Source organism: Amblyomma maculatum, chromosome 1, assembly GCF_055883805.1.
Source record: "Amblyomma maculatum isolate TAMU_Amacu chromosome 1, ASM5588380v1, whole genome shotgun sequence".
Classification (NCBI taxonomy): domain Eukaryota; kingdom Metazoa; phylum Arthropoda; class Arachnida; order Ixodida; family Ixodidae; genus Amblyomma; species Amblyomma maculatum.
Window position 1 is genome coordinate 366,544,745 of NC_139344.1, and position 18,475 is coordinate 366,563,219.

An 18,475-nucleotide genomic window follows, 5' to 3' on the forward strand; every position below is an offset into this window, starting at 1 on the left:
TTAAACATCGGTGTTTAGTGGAAAGAATACACATGTGTAGTCATATGATATGATGAACTCTATTTCTTTCAGGGTAGTGTTATATCCGGCGCCTGTTTTGGACGTAAATGACAAAACCACCCAAGTCACCGCTCAAAATGATAAAGAAATCTTCAGCCTTCAAAATTCCTTGCCAGAACATGACAGCGACCAAGCGCAGTTTTTATTGTCTTCCCAACTACTGATTCGTTGCTTGCACTTTAAAAGTGCATCACCACCTTCCGCTATCATCACTATAGGGGGTATTCACGTGACGTCACAGCTGACGTCAGTATGCAGTCGATGCCATATTTGTGTCCTGTTCGGACTAGTACTAGTCCGGGGCGGCGGTTAGCTTAGCTGTTCGTGCGCGTCCGTTTGCTCTGCCACTCAGCCTCATGCCAGTACCGTTGTTATGAAAACTCAATGGGCATTATGAGTGACAGTTTTATTTATCAGCAAAGTGTGCGCGATGTGGACAGAGACCTGTACGAAACAAAACTTTGGTACCTAACCGTGTGCAGTCGATATGCGCAACTGCACGGTAAGTGTCGGCCTGTGCCCACGCATAGATATGTGCGACATTCATGAATTCCTTGTCCTACGGACGATCGAGCTTCGTCACAAGAAACCAATCGCAAGCCTACTGACCACTTGAAGGATACAACTACGTTACAAGCGGCTGGGTTAAGATCCGCGGTTGAAGCAGACGAACTCGCTCTTTGTGTAATTACGTGCGTGCCGTCCAACGTTTATACCAACTAAACCGCTGAGTTTTTGTAGCTGATATTCTGCATAGAAATGGCATTTGGTAGTCAGTATCTTTTATACAAAGCTTTGTTTGGTGTACTTGCCTCAATCGATCAGAAGAAGTCGGATGTTTGCATCGTCTGTGGCGGTAAGGAAGCAAAAGAAACCGCTGCCACAGTCCACAGCGATGACACCGGTGGCGCCACCTCGTTGCCTAGCGGGCTCGAAATAACTTTTTGCAACAAAACTCTTCAAATACAGCGCAGTTTTGGTCAAGCTAAACTTGATTTGTTATTAGAGATAAATAAGTTTGTAAAGTTCTTCAAACCTTCTGCAAAACAACTCTGCCCGCCTACGCTCCTTCGCCGAATCTGCATGCGGTCTGCTTTGATTAGCAGGCGACACAGACGATGCGAACTTCTGATCGAATGAGGCAAGTACGACCAACACAAAGTTTAGCGAGCCATCTTTGAAGGATTTTATTTCAGCAAAACACGGCGAGGAGGTGTTGGCGGCGCGCTGCATGTATGCGAATGACTGGAAGCGATACCGCGCTGCTCTTTTACCGAGAATGAATGTGTTTTCCGAGTGCGTGAAGAACAGTCGTGCACGGATAGCTGGCTGCTGGGGCACATCCGGAAGATTCCAGTCCAGCCCATTTTGACATACATTTCTCATATTCCATGATACTTGTGCGGTTGAGCCGTGAGCCATACGTGACGTCGCATCTCGGTGAGGTATCTCGTTCGAGTGGAATTGTTCGTGTGTACTTCCGGAACCTTAAAATGGCGAGGTTGTTCGCGCAGCTCTTCAGCTTCCTTTGTTTACACTGTGCACGCGTCTATTACAGTCTACGATAGCTCAATAAACAACATATTGCTCGGATGCCACCGCACGACAACACTTGATACGTACGTTCGCCCTGTTCGTTCCGTGGACAAAAAAATGGCCGACTGCGCCTCAATTACCCACGATGCACCGCGCACAGCGCGTCAGTGAATATCCCATTTTTTGCATATTTTACATTAGTTTATCAGAAATTGATTTTTTGATTTTATAGGAAGGGAAAGGCGCGGTCACTGTTTCACTTGCTTTCTGTGGACACTTCAACCGCGCCGTGGGGAAGGGAGGAATGTGAGAGTGAAAGTGGAAAGAGAGAAAGGGGAGCAGTAGTGGAGGGCTACGGAGTAATTTCGACCACCTGAAGATCTTTAACGTGCGCCGACATCGCACAGCACACAGGAAAGGCGCAGTATCTGCCAAACATGAGAGAAGAAAAATGGGAGTGGAAGCGGAGAGAAAGAGGTCCCGTTGTGGAAAGCTACGGAATAATTTGACCACCTCTGAGGCCTTTAAAGTGCGCGGATATTGCACAAAACTGATTGTTATAGGAATTGGGAAAGGCGCGGTAACTTTCGCACTTGTGGGCGCCTCAACCGCGCTGTAAAGGAAGGGAGGAAGGTGGGAGTGATAGCGTAAAGAGATAAAGAGGAGCCGTAGTGGAGGGCTACGGAGTAATTTCGACCACCTGGGGATCTCTAACGTGCGCTGACATTGCACAACCCAGGGCAGCCTCTTAAGGTTTGTGAAAAGGAAAAATTTGGGTGAACGCCACGAAATCGTGGACACCCACACTTAATTAGGTCAAGGCCCCTTGGCGGCTGCGTTTCGATGGAGGCGAAACGAAGAGGCGTCTGTGGGCTGTGCGATATGTCAGCGCACGTTAAAGACCCCCTGGTTCTAGCCAGCGGCGGGGGCTATCCTGCCTCCGAATTTTTATCTGTTGTAAGCCTTCATTGCGCCCGCCACCGCTTCGGTGGTGGACGACGGCTGTTGTTGCGGCGCGCTTCTTTCTTTCCCTCTTCCTTTTCTTTCTTCTCTATTTTCTCTTCTGTCTGCACGAGGCAGCGGAGGTGGCTCAGCTACGCAGCCAGTAGCAGGCCCGTGCATTTTCTTTTCTTTCTTCCTACAGCCACAACAACTGTACCCAGGTGGTCGAAATTACTCCGTAGCCCTCCACTACGGTTCCTCCTCTCTTTACACTTTCTCTCCCATCTTCCCCTACGGCACGGTTCAGGTGTCCACAGAGCAAGTGTGACAGATACAGCGCCTTTCCTTTCCTGAGAACCAATGATAGTTTTAGCTTCCATTGTAAATTGCTTTATAAGAAAGGAAAGGCGCAGTATCTGTCACGGCCACTCGAAAGTGAAAACCTCCGTGACGCTGACGGCTCGAAAAACTGGCGTAGTGAAGTTAAATAAAGATGACCCGGACGTGATTCGAACACGCAACCTTCTGATCTGGAGTCAGACGCGCTACCGTTGCGCCACCGAGACAGTGCGGCAGTCAACATCCGATTTTTGACAGCAGCTCAACGCAACATGCAGGTGTGGTCTGTTGTGGTTGTAGGAAGAAAAGAAAATGCACGGGCCTGCTGCACCTCTGAAAATGCTGCTGAAAATGCACCTCCGCTGCCTCGCGCAGGCAGAGAAAATAGAGAAGAAAAACAAAAGAAGATTGGTTTGGTTTGGTTTGTGGGGTTTAACGTCCCAAAGCAACTCAGGCTATGAGAGACGCCGTAGTGGAGGACTCCGGAAATTTAGACCACCTGGGGTTTGACATCGCACAGCACACGGGCGCCTTGCTTTTCGCCTCCATCGAGAAGCGGGCTCCGAGGCCGGGATTTGATCCCGCGCGTCCTTGGGAACAGTAGTCGAGCGCTGTAACCACTGCGCCACCCCGGCAGGTTTACGGGATAACGTTAAGAGATAGGAAACGTGCAGAGTGGGTCAGAGAAATACCTCAAGTCACTCACACATTCTAACGGAAATCAAGAAATGGGTATGGGCAGGACATGTAGCGCGAAGAGAGGATAACGAGAAAGACGCGCGCCGCAACAGCCGTCGTCCACCACAAAAATTCAGTGGCAGGATAGCCACCGCCGCAAGCGGCGGTGACCTACATGTGTCAGCCCCATGAGGGCTAGGACCAGCCACCCTCCGTCCCCCGGTGTGTTGTGGCTGTAGGAAGAAGGAAAAGAAAATGCACGGGCCTGCTACTGGCTCTGTAGCTGAGCCACCTCCGCTGCCTCGTGCGGACAGAAGAGAAAATAGAGAAGAAAAGGAAGAGGGAGAGAAAGACGCGCGCCGCAACAATAGCCGTCGTCCACCACCTAAGCGGTGGCAGGTGCAATGACGGCCTACAACAGATAAAAATTCCTGCCCCAGGTCCCCCGGTGTGGTTTAGGCTATTTAAGGCGAAAGCCTTTCTTGGCTCTGGAACGAAATTCCGTGCGCGAGATGTCATATTCTGCGAGATGTGTGCATTCCTGTCATCTGCAATCCCACACTTGAACGCGCTCCAAGGAACACCACGTGACAAAAGCGATTTTGTACCGTCCAAACACACTATCGAGGGAATAAAATCACTTGATTGGAGAGTGTGTGGCAGATAATGCGCCTTTTCTTTCCTAAGTAGCTCTGCAACGAACGCCGATAAAAGGCAAACGATGAGAGGCAAATGATAGGAGAGTAAGGGCAGGCTTTCGATCGGCATTCTCCTCTTTAGATACCCTGTAATTTTTTTTTCTTGTATATTAAAGCAAGCCTTTTTTGGCACATGGACGATATAAATTCCATGCGGAGAGTTGAGCGCGAAATCTGCCACATTCCGCGAGATTGGTTCATGAGCCTTCAACGTACGCGCCAAGGAACGCCACGCGACAACGATATGGTGTACCGTCCAAACACACTTGCCGGAGAAATTAGATAATGCGTCTTCCTCTCCTGTAAACCAATATGCAGCACATGCAACGAACGCCGATACGAGGCAAATAATGGGTAGGATTTCGCCGTGCTTGATTGATTGATTGATTCACAGGAAGGGAAAGGCGCAGTATCTGTCACCTTGTAGCTGTGGACACCTGAACCGCGCCGTAAGGGAAGGGAGGAAGGTGAGAGAGAAAGTGGATAGAGAGAAAGAGGAGCCGTAGTGGAGGGCTACGGAGTAATTTGGACCACCTGGGGATCTTTAACGTGCGCTGACATCGCACAGCACACGGACGCCTCTTCGTTTCGCCTCCATCGAAACGCAGCCGCCGAGGTCGGGATCGAACCCGGGTACTCCGACACAGTAGTCGGGCGTCTTACCACTGCACCACCCACTCCTAGATGCCTTTTTAGAGACATATATCGGGTTGGTGAAGGGTGGCAGTTCCTGGCCCTACGGGGCTGGGACGGTAGGTCAACGCCGCTTGCGGCGGGGGCTAGCCAGCCAGTGATTTTTTAACCTGTTGTAGGCCGTCATTGCACCCGCCATCGCTTTGGTGGTGGTGGACGACGGCTATTGTTGCGGCGCGCGTCTTTCTGTCCCTCTTCTTTTTTTTCTTTTCTTTCTTCCTACTGCCACAACAAACAACAGACATCTAAGAGATCCCCTAGCTAATTTTATTTTTTGTCCGTCAGTCCGCCTGCATGCGTGCATTTGTGCGGCACGAGCGGGCTTACGCATTCTTTTTTTGCGCTGAAAGTGGCGATGCCAACCGGAAACTTGATTAGCCACATTAAAGGAAAGAACCAAGGAAAAAAATGGCTGAGGCTTGACGCTGCTAGAGTGAACTATTTTACCCTAACGCCAATAAACCAGTTAGTCCAAGAGAGTAAACTGGGCAGACACGGGTTGCGATGAAATTGCAGGCCGCGCCGCCATCAAGTAGAAGAGGTATTGAAAGTCAGCTGGCCGGCCAGGTTGACAGCTCCACAGACGTACGTTGGCGAGTCCTGAGCCACAAAATAATAATTGGTTCACAAGAAGGGAAAGGCGTCGAATCTGTCACACTTGCTCTGTGGACATCTGGAACCACACCGTAAAGGAAGGGAGGAAGATGGTATTGAAGGTGGATAGAGAGAAAGGGGAGCCGTTGTGGAGGGCTACGGAGTAATTTCGACCACCTGGGTATCTTTAACCAGTACTCACTTGATGGGGCTGGGACAGGTGGGTCGGCGGGGGCTTGCCTGCCACCGGGTTTTTGTCCGTTGTGGGCCGTCGTTGCGCTCGCCACCGCTTCGGTGGTGGACGACGGCTGTTGTTGCGGCGCGCGTCTTTCTCTCCCTCTTCCTTTTCTTTCTTCTCTATTGGCGTCCGTGTGCTGTGCGATGTCAGCGCACGTTAAAGATCCCCAGGTGGCCGAAATTACTCCGTAGCCCTCCACTACGGCTCCTCTATCTCTCTTTCCACTTTCACTCCCACCTTCCTCCCTTCCCTTACGGCGCGGTTGCGGTGTCCACAGAAAACAAGTGAGACAGTTACCGCGCCTTTCCCTTCCTATAAATAAATCGGGCAGCGGAGGTGGCTCAGCTACAGAGCCAGTAGCTGGCCTATGCATTTTCTTTTCCTTCTTCCTATAGCCACAGCGCCGACATCGCACTGAGGGTAGCTGTTCCTGGCCCTATGGGGCTGGGACAGTGGGTCAACGCCGCTTGCTGCGGGGGCTAGCCAGCCGCCGAATTTTTGTGTGTTGTAGGCTGTCATTGCGCTCACCATCGCTTCGGTGGTGGACGGCTAATGCGGCGCGCGTTTTTCTCTCCTTTTTTTTTCTTCTCTGCTTTCTGGCTTACTGTCCGCACGAGGCAGCTGGGAGGTGGCTCAGCTACAGAGCCAGTAGCAGGCCCGGACATTTTCTTTTCCTTCTTCCTACAGCCGCAACAACACACGGACGCCACTTCGTTTCACCTCCATCGAAACGCAGCCACCGTGGTCTGGTTCGCACCCAGGAACTCCGGCACTAGTTGTCGGGCGTCTTACCACTGCATCACCCCGTCGAGGCTCGCAAAAGGTTTTCGGCTTGACATATTTCAAGCACTGATCCCCGGCACTTCTTAACTGTTTCCTCCCTTAAGAGTGTTTTTTAAACACATCTTTGCAACTAAATCTTTGAGGTAATGCCTGCCACAGAGTGCACACATAGCCGTGTAATTTCGTATGGAAGCTTTGCTTATTACCGATTTGCCACTACCACTCACGGTATATACATCGATGATGGGTAGAAACACTTTACTCTGTGCTGTTTGTCCAGACACAGGCCGCTCAATGGAGGCGCACTTGGGTGCGGCCCGTCGTGTCGCCCAGAAGAGCCGTATTGCGCCTAGTTCTCATCGCCACCGCTGCGGCGCCACCGCTCCGGGACAAGTCCGGGCGGAGAGCTCGCGCAGCGGCCGTGGCTGTGCTTTCGTTTCCGGCGTCCGCGTGGTCGGCGCTTGCTCAATTCGGAATATGAGCGGCGTTTCACACATTATGTGATGCTATGTGCAAGTTTGCTATTGATAAGGTGATAGAGGCAAGTCATCATCAATAGGCTTTTCCAAGTCATTCGTGTCTTCCGTTTACAACGAGAACGAGGCAGTCGTGTGCTTCGCTGAGTGCGCACTCATTTAGTTGCGTTTCAACCGCTGTAATAACGTATTAGATATTGCAATCTTGAAGTCGGGACATGGTCTGGGGCCATTTATTCAGCGTGCACTTTTCTGGAAACTTACAATTCAGGACGTAGCGTTCAACATTATTATTGTTCAGCTTGTTCCTCCCTTTTCACTGGAAATAATATTCACGTGGGTACCATCACCAAAACATACTAGCTAACACAAACTGTTGCAAAAGAAACAACAGAAGACAGCCAGTTCAACGACACGCCCGCAGGCTCAGACAATTTTTTTTTCTCGTTTGATTATGAAGCCGCGAAGAACTTTTCTCGAAAAAGGTTTACGTGCAAGCGTGATTTTTTCCACTGTCTAATTGATGTTGCCTATCAGTTGGTCAGCAGTGGTCGCATTAGTTTGGTTAGGTCATTAGTGTGACTGCGGTCTTCTCCTCGCAAATCAACTCCGGAAATTGCACAAAATAGGGAAGAAGGGATGAAACTAACATGTGGCATAGCTTGCTGCTTCTTACAGCCTGCGGGCACTTCATCACCTTGCTAACAAAGGTGCATGGTGATTTTCAGATACCTTAGGCGTCCATCATCAAGAATTTTGATAAGTCCAGGGTTTTGCAGGAATCACAAGGCACAAAGTTAATAAATGGATGGGGGCTAATAAAATAAAATTATTGACACTCTAAAGTAAGCACTAGAAGTTTTTTAAACTTTGGTAATATACAAATAATGAAAACAAGGGCAGGCACTGAAAACAGAATAAATAAAAATGTTTCATGAGATTCTGTAAAACTATTCGTATAATTTCTCTTAATGGACGTGCAAGGTAACCAGCCAAGAATGCAATCGGTGCTAACTCTATCTCAGCTGCTGGTTCACACCACACATGAATGAATCCAAGCTGACTCGAAAACTCTCTCGCAGCAGACGTGATATGGCAGTTGGCAAGGTACTTTCATAATCACGAATGCCAAGTTTTATAGCTGCCTATTGTTGATAGATGCATTTGCAGACTGATGCTTGCAAGATGTCAACCTGCACAAAGCATGGCAAAATGTGTATAATCTCAGTCGATATATATATATATAATATATATATATATATATATATATATATATATATATATATATATATATATATAATATATATATATATATATATATATATATACATATATATATATATATATATATATATATATATTATATATATATATATATATATATATATATATATTTTGCTAGTGGTACCTTCAGTGTTTTCTCCGAGGTGAAAACTGCAGCCCTTGCGTCAACTTTGTCGTTCCTGCCTTTTAATTGCCTTAGGCTGCTAAAAAGCGATACTATAGACGCGCTTTCAGAGCCTGCCTTTAGGGCGTATCGGAAGCTGAAAATAAGATTCGGGTAAATGCAATGCACTAGTAAGGTACACAGAAGACATTGTTGTAAGATACTTGATGTGATCAAGAAGGTCCTTAATTTGCGCCACTGTGGATCTGGTTGTCATGATTGTCACTTCGTACGTTTGTTTGGTTAGCCTTTGCTCCGACGTGCCTCCTTGGACCTGAATGTCTTCGATATGGCAAAGTCCAACTCAAACCAAGAGAGTCGCTCGTCATCTGACAAATAGAGCGGCTTCTCTTGGTGTCTCCATGGCTTCACTTATGCGATGTTGGGCAAGGCATACCATTTTGATATCATCGTCATAAAAGTGATCGTGGCGCAGCTATCTTGAAACACACATGATTCAGGATCACATGGGGGGGTTGTAGCTAAAACAAGTAGCTAAAACAAGTGGGGAAAATAAAGCTATCGACCTGCGCACATTAATTTTTTCAAGATTGTTTGGCTCAACATGAGCCCGCGTGAGTAACTTGTAACGGTAGGCAGTTCGGGAACACGGAGGGGACAGCTGAAGGAAGCAGGATCTTCAGTTTTATGTTCTTCCAGTAATCGTCATCTGTGAAGTGCAGTGAGTATACCAGTGACTTGTCAGTCGGCTCCCACCGGCTTCCTTTTCCATCCTAGCCCTCCCGAGATATGTTTTCCAGCCATGCTGCCCGACGCCGACGTTGTGAATCGCACGGGAACTCATGGTAACCGATCTTTTCTTGCTTTCGTGGTGCACAGCGGCACACAGCAGTTGCCTGGCATGGTGCTGCATACGCTTAGCACGCTGTTGACACAGGCACCGATGACACGCATGCAGAACTATCAGAACCACGCGGTTATGCTGAGTAGTCAAAACGATAACACGCGCCAACCCAGCCAGCGCGCTCCTTCCGCGTCGTCTGCTCGTCCGTGCCCGGCGTGCCGGCGGCGCTTTGTCCTGGAGTGGTGGCGCCCCCGCGGAGAATGACGGCGGAAACTGTAACTTCTCTCAATACGCGCTTCCCCAGCCATTGAGGCGCGACGCGACGGGCCGCACCAAGTGCGCCTCCATTGAGCGGCCGTGGTCCAGAGGCGAGTGTAGTTGTGCTGTGGTCTTTTCAAAGCATTCAAGTTGTGTACCATCACAAGTAGTAGGCCTACATGCACGCTTGTGCAAGGTTGCTTTATAATTTATGCTATAATTATGCTAATTTATGCTATGAGCATAAAAGAGGTTTCAACATCAAAAAACTAACAGCCATATGGGTCAGAAGTTTCGTTCTTTAAAAGCCATATGCCCCATCGTGGTGGTTCAGTAGTTAGGGCAGTCTACTGGACCAAAGAATGTGATATCAATCCTGGCCCCTTTCGATGGAGAAAAGAATGAAGCAAGGAGTCTTGTGTTGTGCCATGTCAGAGAACTTTGAAAACCCCAGATGGTCAAAATTCCTGGAGCCCTCTACTACAGCGCCCTTCATGCAGCCCGGGTAGCTTTGGGAAGTTAAACCCTATAAACCAAGCCAAGCCAAGAATAGTAAATAGAAAAGATTTACTGATCCAGGCAAATAGGTATGACTATATATATATATATATATATATATATATATATATATATATATATATATATATATATAGTGCAAAAGCACTATGAAACCCAGTCTGTTCACGTCTGTCCTTTAATCAATGTATAACATCAAAATAATGGCGCACCTTCAGAGGGACCCCGCTACAGGCCAGTAGCTAGAAGCAGGCCTGCAAATCATATTTTCAAGCTAAAAACCTTGGTCGCAGACTGAGCTGTCACTTCCTCCATGCCCACAAAAGGGGTTGATACGAGGGTAGAAACTCCAGTTGACAGCTGTTGTAGGCAGTTTGATTTATGCAGATTAGAGAACCCCTCTCATTTTTCAAAGGCCATTGTCCAAAGGGTATGTTAGCATATCTCTCCCCCTCAGTGCTTGTCTCAATCATAAAACGACCGAACATGAGGTGCACAGCCCCAGTAGTCTTCCAAGGTACATATTATGGGCAAGCTACAAACCAGTAAAGGCAAGAGGATGGCAGCTGGCAAGCTACAAAAGGTAATGGAAAATTAAGTGACAGTTCCATCGTCAAATAGCGAAAGGACATTTCTCCCTGCCTGGTTTGAAAAATTATACGAGACTGCCATCTGTGAACGAGGAGTTTTGGTTGGGAAACATCTTTGTGGAGAAGCAGACTTACACTGTCTATTCCCATTAAGCTCTATATCGAACTACGATTTCATCAGTGATTCGATATATTGAAACTGCCACCATACCAATGGAAGTAGCGCTTCTATTGAAGGCTCTCTTCATCCACTTTGCAGGTGTGGCGGAGGATATACTGGCCAGCTGCGCAGCCTTTGACACCTGTGAACTGAGCCATGGAGTGAAGGAGTGACGGGATTGTAGATGGTCTCCAGTATTTCATACTCATTTTCTGCTCATCACTCGTGCCGCACAGCCTAAAGCTAAGCGGTGCCCTTCATGTGGTGTACCCCGCAAAGGCAACGCAGAAACCGTCTGCACCTTATTCAATGTGAGAATTTTGTTTATAGAGTACCAGCAGCAGATACATTTCACAATAGAGGGCAGCAAGCTACGAAGCGCAGTTTTCAGAGAGTGCCAACAGATGCCTAGCGAATAGAACGCTTCCAGCACTGCAGTGACTGCCAGGTTGCCGAGAGACATCTTTCAGCAGTGTTTCACAAGGACAATGTACCTTTGCATACAAAGACTTAAGTTTTATTTCCATCTCACAAGATGACACATATTATGAAGGAGGCTACAAAAGCAGTTCCTTCACAGCTTTGAAAAAAAAAAAAAAAGAACAGAATGTCCCTTTGGCATTGATAGCAAAAGAGCAACACAGATATGCTGATTTACTGTCATTTTTCATATGTTGAATCAATACATCCAACTCTTTCGTGATCCTCTTTTTTATCCGTGTTGGGCTATCGTAGGTTAGTCACACAAACAGCTTCCACTTTATCATGCCGAGCCATTGGGCCAAGTCATCAAGACCTCCGTGGGTAAAGCGAGTAACTGTAGCATACGACATACAATAGAACATGGGCAACAATCAATCATTCACTCAAACCACACATGGCAGAGCAGGAATCGTGGTGCTCAATACATTCACGTCTTTACAGTCACGAACAGCTTTTTCCTTTCTCCGAGAGAAGCACGCAGCTATAAGAAATCCTGCACAATGATAGTCGAAGTTGTCACACAGAAAGCTACATATGCAACCAGAAGACAGACCTTAAGTAATAAAAGCAATTTAAAAGCATTTCTATAATCCGACGCGCAACTGACGTCTAAGTTGCAAACTACACGCACCAACAGAGGCCAAAGGTAAAGCAATAAAAACAGTAAAAGCATCACACATTTAAATATCAGTAAAAATCTGTACGAAGCCAGCAAGTCTAAAAAAACCTGCACGTTTCAATTTGTAAACACTAAGTAAATATCAAGAAAAAAATATCAAGTTTTGATCAAGCTAAGAATCCAGAGCCATTTTGCATGATATGACAAAGCATGGTAGAAAGAGAGCAGAACTGTTTTTGTGAAATCATGCACCATCCGTCGGCAGACAGAGTGAACACAACTGCGAGAAGCCTTCCGATCTGGCTGCAAAGCAGTAGCACTGCATTGTATGTTTGGAGCCAGTCTAGACAAGCCGAAAGAGAAAACATCTCCAACCAAGAGATGGGCATTATTTTGCTGCAAATGCCATGGAGTCATACAATTGCCACATGGAGAATTATACGCACAGTTCAGAGAGTCTCAGGCACCAACATAAGGCAAATTTTTTTCACCGAGACCAGTAGGCATGGCCCGAACGGTTCCGAATGAATGCAGCACGTGTCCCAGCACACGAGGACCATCGTCACAGGTGTCCTCTTACTGCGCAATGCCTTGTGATGTCATAATGTCTGCAGCTCTTGTTGCTTCCACAACAGCAGCATTGTCCAGGGTAAAATCATTATATATATAAAAAGTGCAGTCGAGATGAAATTGCGGCAGCAGCGATGTCTCAAGGCTGGGCAGAAACTAAAGATTTTTACGCGCTGTCCCGATGTGGCACTGGTTGACCTGCAATAAACAAACAAAAAAGCTGGACTTCAAGTGAAACCCGCTTCGCACAAAAAACTCTGCACTAGCAAAAGTGAAAGAAGCAATACTGCGTGTTCACACTGTGCATTTCACTGCAAATTCTATGCAGTGCCTTAAGTGGGGCTCCGCCCTTGAAATGGTTTTCAACGGCTCAGCAGGAAATGCATGAAAGCTTTCCAGAAACCTTGAATGAACAATAGTGTCCAGCCGTTTTGATGGTCATAGTATACCAAACATCAAGATCAGATGCATCTAAGCAGTCCCCAAGAACACTGCAAGCATAGTTGATCATGATGAGAAATGTTCGAACCACATACGGGCTTAGTGTTCACCGTAAAATGTGGCAGAAAAGGGTTCCATGAGGGTCTATTTTCCACTGCCGATGAATGCCAAACTTGGGTTTCTAGACCTGGTGCATTCTTGTTCTCTCGGCACACACTGTCACCCAAACCAAGAGCCATTTTGAAATTGCTGGACCATGTCGCTCCTTTCATTGCCAACTGTGGTAGTCTGGTATGACAAGCTCGCTCTTAATATTTTCGAATGTGCAAACAAAGAGCAGCCAGCTGAAACGCTTGCATACTCTGTGCATATCCGACAGTCCTGGCTACCACAATACAGGAAAGAATATATTCATACAGCCTTTGAAAAAGGCACTACACAAATGCGCATACTCATTATACATAGCAGTCAGTGCTCACAAAAAAAAAAAAAAAAAAAAAAAAAGAAAAAAAAAAAAAAAGGAGGCAGATTTGAATAGTTAATCAAACACGAAGTAGGTGTGTAGCACTGCTCATCACCATTATACCTTTCACGCATTACCACACACATCTTCGATTTACACTCTCTCCAATATCTTCCCTCAGCTCACGCAAGCGGTGGCCAGCAGTAACTAAGACAGAGCCGACGGTTGCGCTTCCAAAACAACACACAAACCTAAGGTCCAAACATTCTGATCGCTGCCTTTGGTCGGTCGCGCTCGGGCAGCAGTTTCAAAGGGACGTATGTCCAGGTGTCTTCCTGAGAAGACACCAACAGCAGCTCCCTCTGGCGTGCATTCTCCCCAGCCCGTGCTTCGCCGCGATTTATGGCCTCCGCGCTCTTTCCCCTCAAACTGAGAGACAGAGCAGTTAGAGCCGAACAACAACCACTGCCCTTACGCTGTGCTTTTTAACTGCTCTGGCTTGCCTCCTTCGCGGCGCGGTCGAAGTGAGACTTTTCCGAGAATCGGAACGGACCAAACCGACGGCATCGCCTGTTTCCACGTGTTCCTATATGACTTCCGAAGTGCGGCCGCCTGCGCGACAGTCATAAACTTGGCCGCCCCTTCGGAATCTCCCCCGCGACAGTGGACCCGCGGCTTCGGACAGACATCGGCGAAACCCGTGATTGCGGCTAGTAGTGCTACGCACTAAAAAAAAGTTGTCTGTACAAGCTGCATTCACAAGAACAGAAATTGTCTGCTGTACACAACTGGACATTGGTCATTGCTGGAATTTAAGAAATACATCAATTCATGCTGTCCTAGTTCTAATGCTGCTATTGATCACCCTTTTTACTAAAATCGCTCTCAGCAATAAATTGAAGGAAAAAAAAAAAAAAAAAAAAAAAAAAAAAAAAAAAAAAAAAAAACCCTCAACTTGGACATTAAGCCAGATAATTAGGGGAAAACCTTTACTGCACAGGTTGTCCCAGGTAATATGGATCACAACTAAAGAACCAACTCTTCCGAACTGAAATTAACCCCTTAACCGTTTCGGACGAGCTGCACTCGTCCTTGCAAAGCCGTCCCCAAACTGTTTCGGACGACTATAGCTCGCCCTCGCTGAATAGGTTCTTCCCTTCAGCGTTTCGAACGAGTAGCCCCCGTTTGTGGCTTAGATGGCATTTTGCTCGACAGATGGCAGCACTGACCTGTTAACTTCGTTTTTTTCTACCACATAAACGTCTTTTACGTATGGCAACATAATAACCGAAATCAGCACTAAAAAATTTAGCAGTTTTGTTAAGAAATTCGTTGATATAACAAAACGGTGAAGGGGTTAATAGACCTCTCCCTGGCGTAGCACTTAGACGTCTAAGAAGCTTTGAAATTGAGCGTGCAGTCACCTATCTGGCGATTTCATCCAGTGTAGCTGGTACACCCCGTATACATGACTGGCCTCTATCATGACATGAAATGGCTGTTTGAAAAGGCTGATTAATGTGGAAAGAACCTTATGCACCCTTTGCCAGCTTAGTGCAGGTAGGCAACAGTTCACTCACCGTTGTGGCAAACCGCAGCGAGTTTATCGTCTCTCCAAGGTTCTCCTCTCGCGGAGAGATGTTGAGCAGCATAAGGGTTTTGCTGTTGCCGCCCAAGCTGTCCATGAGGAGATGTGTGAGCTTGGAGTTTCGATATGGCACGTGGTCAGCCTGCGCGAATGGCAGTGCGCCCCGAAAAAAAGTGGAATTAAGGTCGCATCAACATCAGCCTTACAGAGACACAGCAACAAATAACATGAGGAAATAACCATCGCGCACTTAAGGAATAACAACAAATTAGCAAAATTGGAGATACCTGGAACACTGCTAGGTTTGCACGTGGACCACGTGTACCCGTATTAAGCTTACTCAGGTAGAGTCGTTTGCAGGACGCTGCAACATCACAAGGATTGAAGGTGTTTTTGAAGTTATGTGGAGGCAAAAACAGCCACTTAAGTTGCAGTTGCCGATCTATTTTTCGGACGCCAGACTTTCTGGACTTGCCAAATTATTCAGACTGCCAATGCTCCATAGAGTATGTATAACACCGACCAAAATTTTGGACGTCTGAAACTTTTCTCATGAAATTTTAAGGCCAGCTGATGCATCTGATGCTACCGGCACTGATGACCACACTGACTCACGCTTGAGAATGTTCACAAAATCAACAACCAATGTTCTGCAAGCCCATACGAACGACAGAAGTCTCTACCACCATGGTGAACCTGTCTCCTTGTCATTTCTATCACCAAGTGTGCAGAAGCCCAACGTATACATTCTGTTGAAACAACGTAGGAAGACAAACTGACATTGGCATCCCTTTTTTCCCCCTGATTCTACTTCACCCGTTTTTATAGCGTAGGCATAAAAATGCTTGCTGCAAACGTGTCTAGGGTTGGCGGCTTTGTGTGAAGAATCCGCAGAAATCGCCACTCAAGAAAAAGGAAAAGTGGGAGAGGGAAAAAAAGGGGGTGGTACCGGACTGTTCTGTTCTTGTGCTACACTTTCTTCTTTGTTTCTCCTTGCCACCACACAGTGCCAAGAGTGTCTGGATCTCATGTTAGCATTGCTCTCTGTGCTATGGCCAACAGTAATGTGAGATAAGGAAATCAGAGATAAGAATCAGGAGAAGGGAGAGCATGTTACGCCCCCATCTTGCAAGCTAAAATGAAGAGAAAGAAAAACTTTAGTTTTCCACTAGTACTTCCCAGCAACTAGTGATAGGAGGCAAAATGATGCTTAACAATGAAGAATTGCTGTGAAGTATGGAGCGCTACTGACTGCAGTAGGGGCCGGATTGTCTGCAGAGTCAAAAAGAACACTGTTGCTAACGAGAGAGTTACCGGCATAATCATTAATGAACAGCCGCGGCAGGTAGTTGCAAAACAAAATGGCATTTGCCATGGCTAGCAGGTGGTAGAATGTAGAGATGGAAATACCTTTCCCCCATTTAGAGGCACAGAAGAGAGAGATATCCAGAAAGAACGGGTGGTGTAGTCGCTTGCACTATGTGATGTGAGTGAAGGAATGTGACTCCGTATAGGGGCTGCCACGGGGAAGAGCCTGGAGGGTGGCTACCATACAATGAGGAGGTTACTGTGATGTTTGCACACATGTTATCCGTCAATGTGTGCAACTCTCTCGAGGTCGCATCAGATAACTTATATTGACATGTGACAGAGCTGGGCTTCAGACAGACATGATGCTGGTTTATTTCTTAACTGGCTGTGACGCTTCGGAGCAAATGGTAGATGCCTGCAACAGCCGCTGGGTTACAAGTAGTAGCCACAACATGACAGCCCATTCCTGAGCTTTGTTGCCAGAGCCATTTGGCACTCTGCGCAATCTGCAAATGGGTGCAAGCAGGGTGATCAGGACATTATTTTGCAACCGTGAACTACACTGTCCTCGCCAGAAAGCTGTGCAGAAGGTGATTCTGTTCTGCACGGATTCTGATCTGAACAAGATGACAGCATGGCCTCTGATGCTAGGGCTGACTGCTAGCAGGAAGTGCTTGTTGACACAAGGTGAATGAAAGTGGACAATAGGATCTAGGTAAAGAGCCAGCAGCACAAATAACTTTCCAGGAAGGTACTACTACAATACATTATTAGTTGGTTGGTTTAAATGGTTCAACGTCACAAAGCTTTTAGGGATGCCTTAGTGGAGGACTCCAGAAATTTCCACCACTTAGGGTTCTTTAATGTGTTCTGACCTTGTACTGTATACACGACTGCGTCGCTTGAGTGGATCAAAAAGCAGCTACAGCGGAGAGGATTTGATTCCGCTACTATATAGGCCCCAACCAGTGCGCCACTGTAGTGGGACTATGATGCATGATGATCAGGAAAGCTCTGTATGCACAATTTATAAGGGTGTCTGTGCACCTACCCGGTTGGAGAGTGCTAGGATGACGTTGCCCAGGTTTGCCAGGGAGCGGTTGATGTTTTGGGCCTCCCGTAGACGTGCCCCTGCCGACTGCGACTCCGACAGCCGCTCGCTACCTGCCAGGTCGACCAGGTTCAGCCGCCCTGTGCGCACCACACACACACGCATTGATACACGGGATGCATTGCATTCAGACCGGCAAGCATATACAGGGTCGTCCAATTCTAGCTGTAACACAGTCAGTGCTTTCAAAGCAAAGCAATACGCACAGAGGGAGCCAGAGGTTGTGCTCTGCATGACCTGCTATTTAGCTTTATTGCATAGGCCTGGTCGGACATAATGGCACTTTGAAAGTAGTGACTGTGTTACAGCTAGAAGTAGATGATCCTGTACTGCATTTACTCTCACCATGAATCCACGTTACAAGGTTGCTGAGTGCAGCCAGGACTGCCATTGAGGAACCCTGTTTCTGTTTTAAGCTGCCCAATTGACTTGCAATACGGCTCCAATGTTGACCACAACTTGTATGACAAAATATCTTGTGGAGGTGCAGTGAATGGCTCTTAATTCGAACTTCAGTAGTTCGAATATTTTAGTAATTCAGACTACATGCGAGTGAGGTTGACGACGGGCATTTCAAACTACAAGGCGGCCATACCTGAGAACTGTGGCGCCCACCACATGGCCCGAGAAAAGCAGAAAAGCCCCCACAATAGGAAATGCAATTCCTGACGAGTCATTCTTCAGGTATTGTGAAATTCATGATGTTTTACTGCTTGGAAACCAGGTAGCTTTGAAGACAAATTCAGGCCGAAAATTCAGCACATTTTATGAAGCTTTTTTTTGTGCGGTTACACTAAGCAGAATCTCAATTGTACGATTACGGCTGATCCGAATTCTGAAGTTGTTGCATACCTTTCGCACTGTGTGGAACATGTTACTGTTTTTTAAGGCTGCACAAATGACAAATGAGCACTCTCACAAACAAGTGGAAATAGAATACAAAATTTTTTATTAAATTTTCGTCAAGGAGCACAACTGGCAAGTTGAAAACAAGACATTCCGAATTAGTTTCGCAGTACTGGGACCACCGAAGAGATGGTATGCACAAACTCTGACGAAAGTTAAGAGTCCACGGG

At 47.0% G+C, this 18,475-nt stretch overlaps 1 protein-coding gene and 1 non-coding gene across 3 annotated transcripts in view; both read right to left on the reverse strand.

Annotated features, from left to right (window-relative positions):
* Positions 1-3,032: 3,032 nt before the first annotated feature.
* Positions 3,033-3,104, reverse strand: TRNAW-CCA (transfer RNA tryptophan (anticodon CCA)). Its single transcript has one exon. It is a non-coding gene; the product is annotated as a tRNA-Trp (tRNA).
* An 8,290-nt stretch (positions 3,105-11,394) lies between these two features.
* ncd (non-claret disjunctional) overlaps positions 11,395-18,475 on the reverse strand; it is a 33,750-nt gene continuing 26,669 nt past the window's right edge. For both annotated transcript variants that reach the window (XM_084591721.1, XM_084591722.1), the window contains 3 exons: positions 17,340-17,479; positions 14,970-15,119; positions 11,395-12,683 (listed from right to left, as the gene is read on the reverse strand). In XM_084591721.1, coding sequence (XP_084447847.1) covers positions 12,642-12,683; positions 14,970-15,119; positions 17,340-17,479 — 332 coding nt within the window. In that variant the 3' untranslated portion in view covers positions 11,395-12,641. The remainder of the gene's footprint in view (positions 12,684-14,969; positions 15,120-17,339; positions 17,480-18,475) is intronic.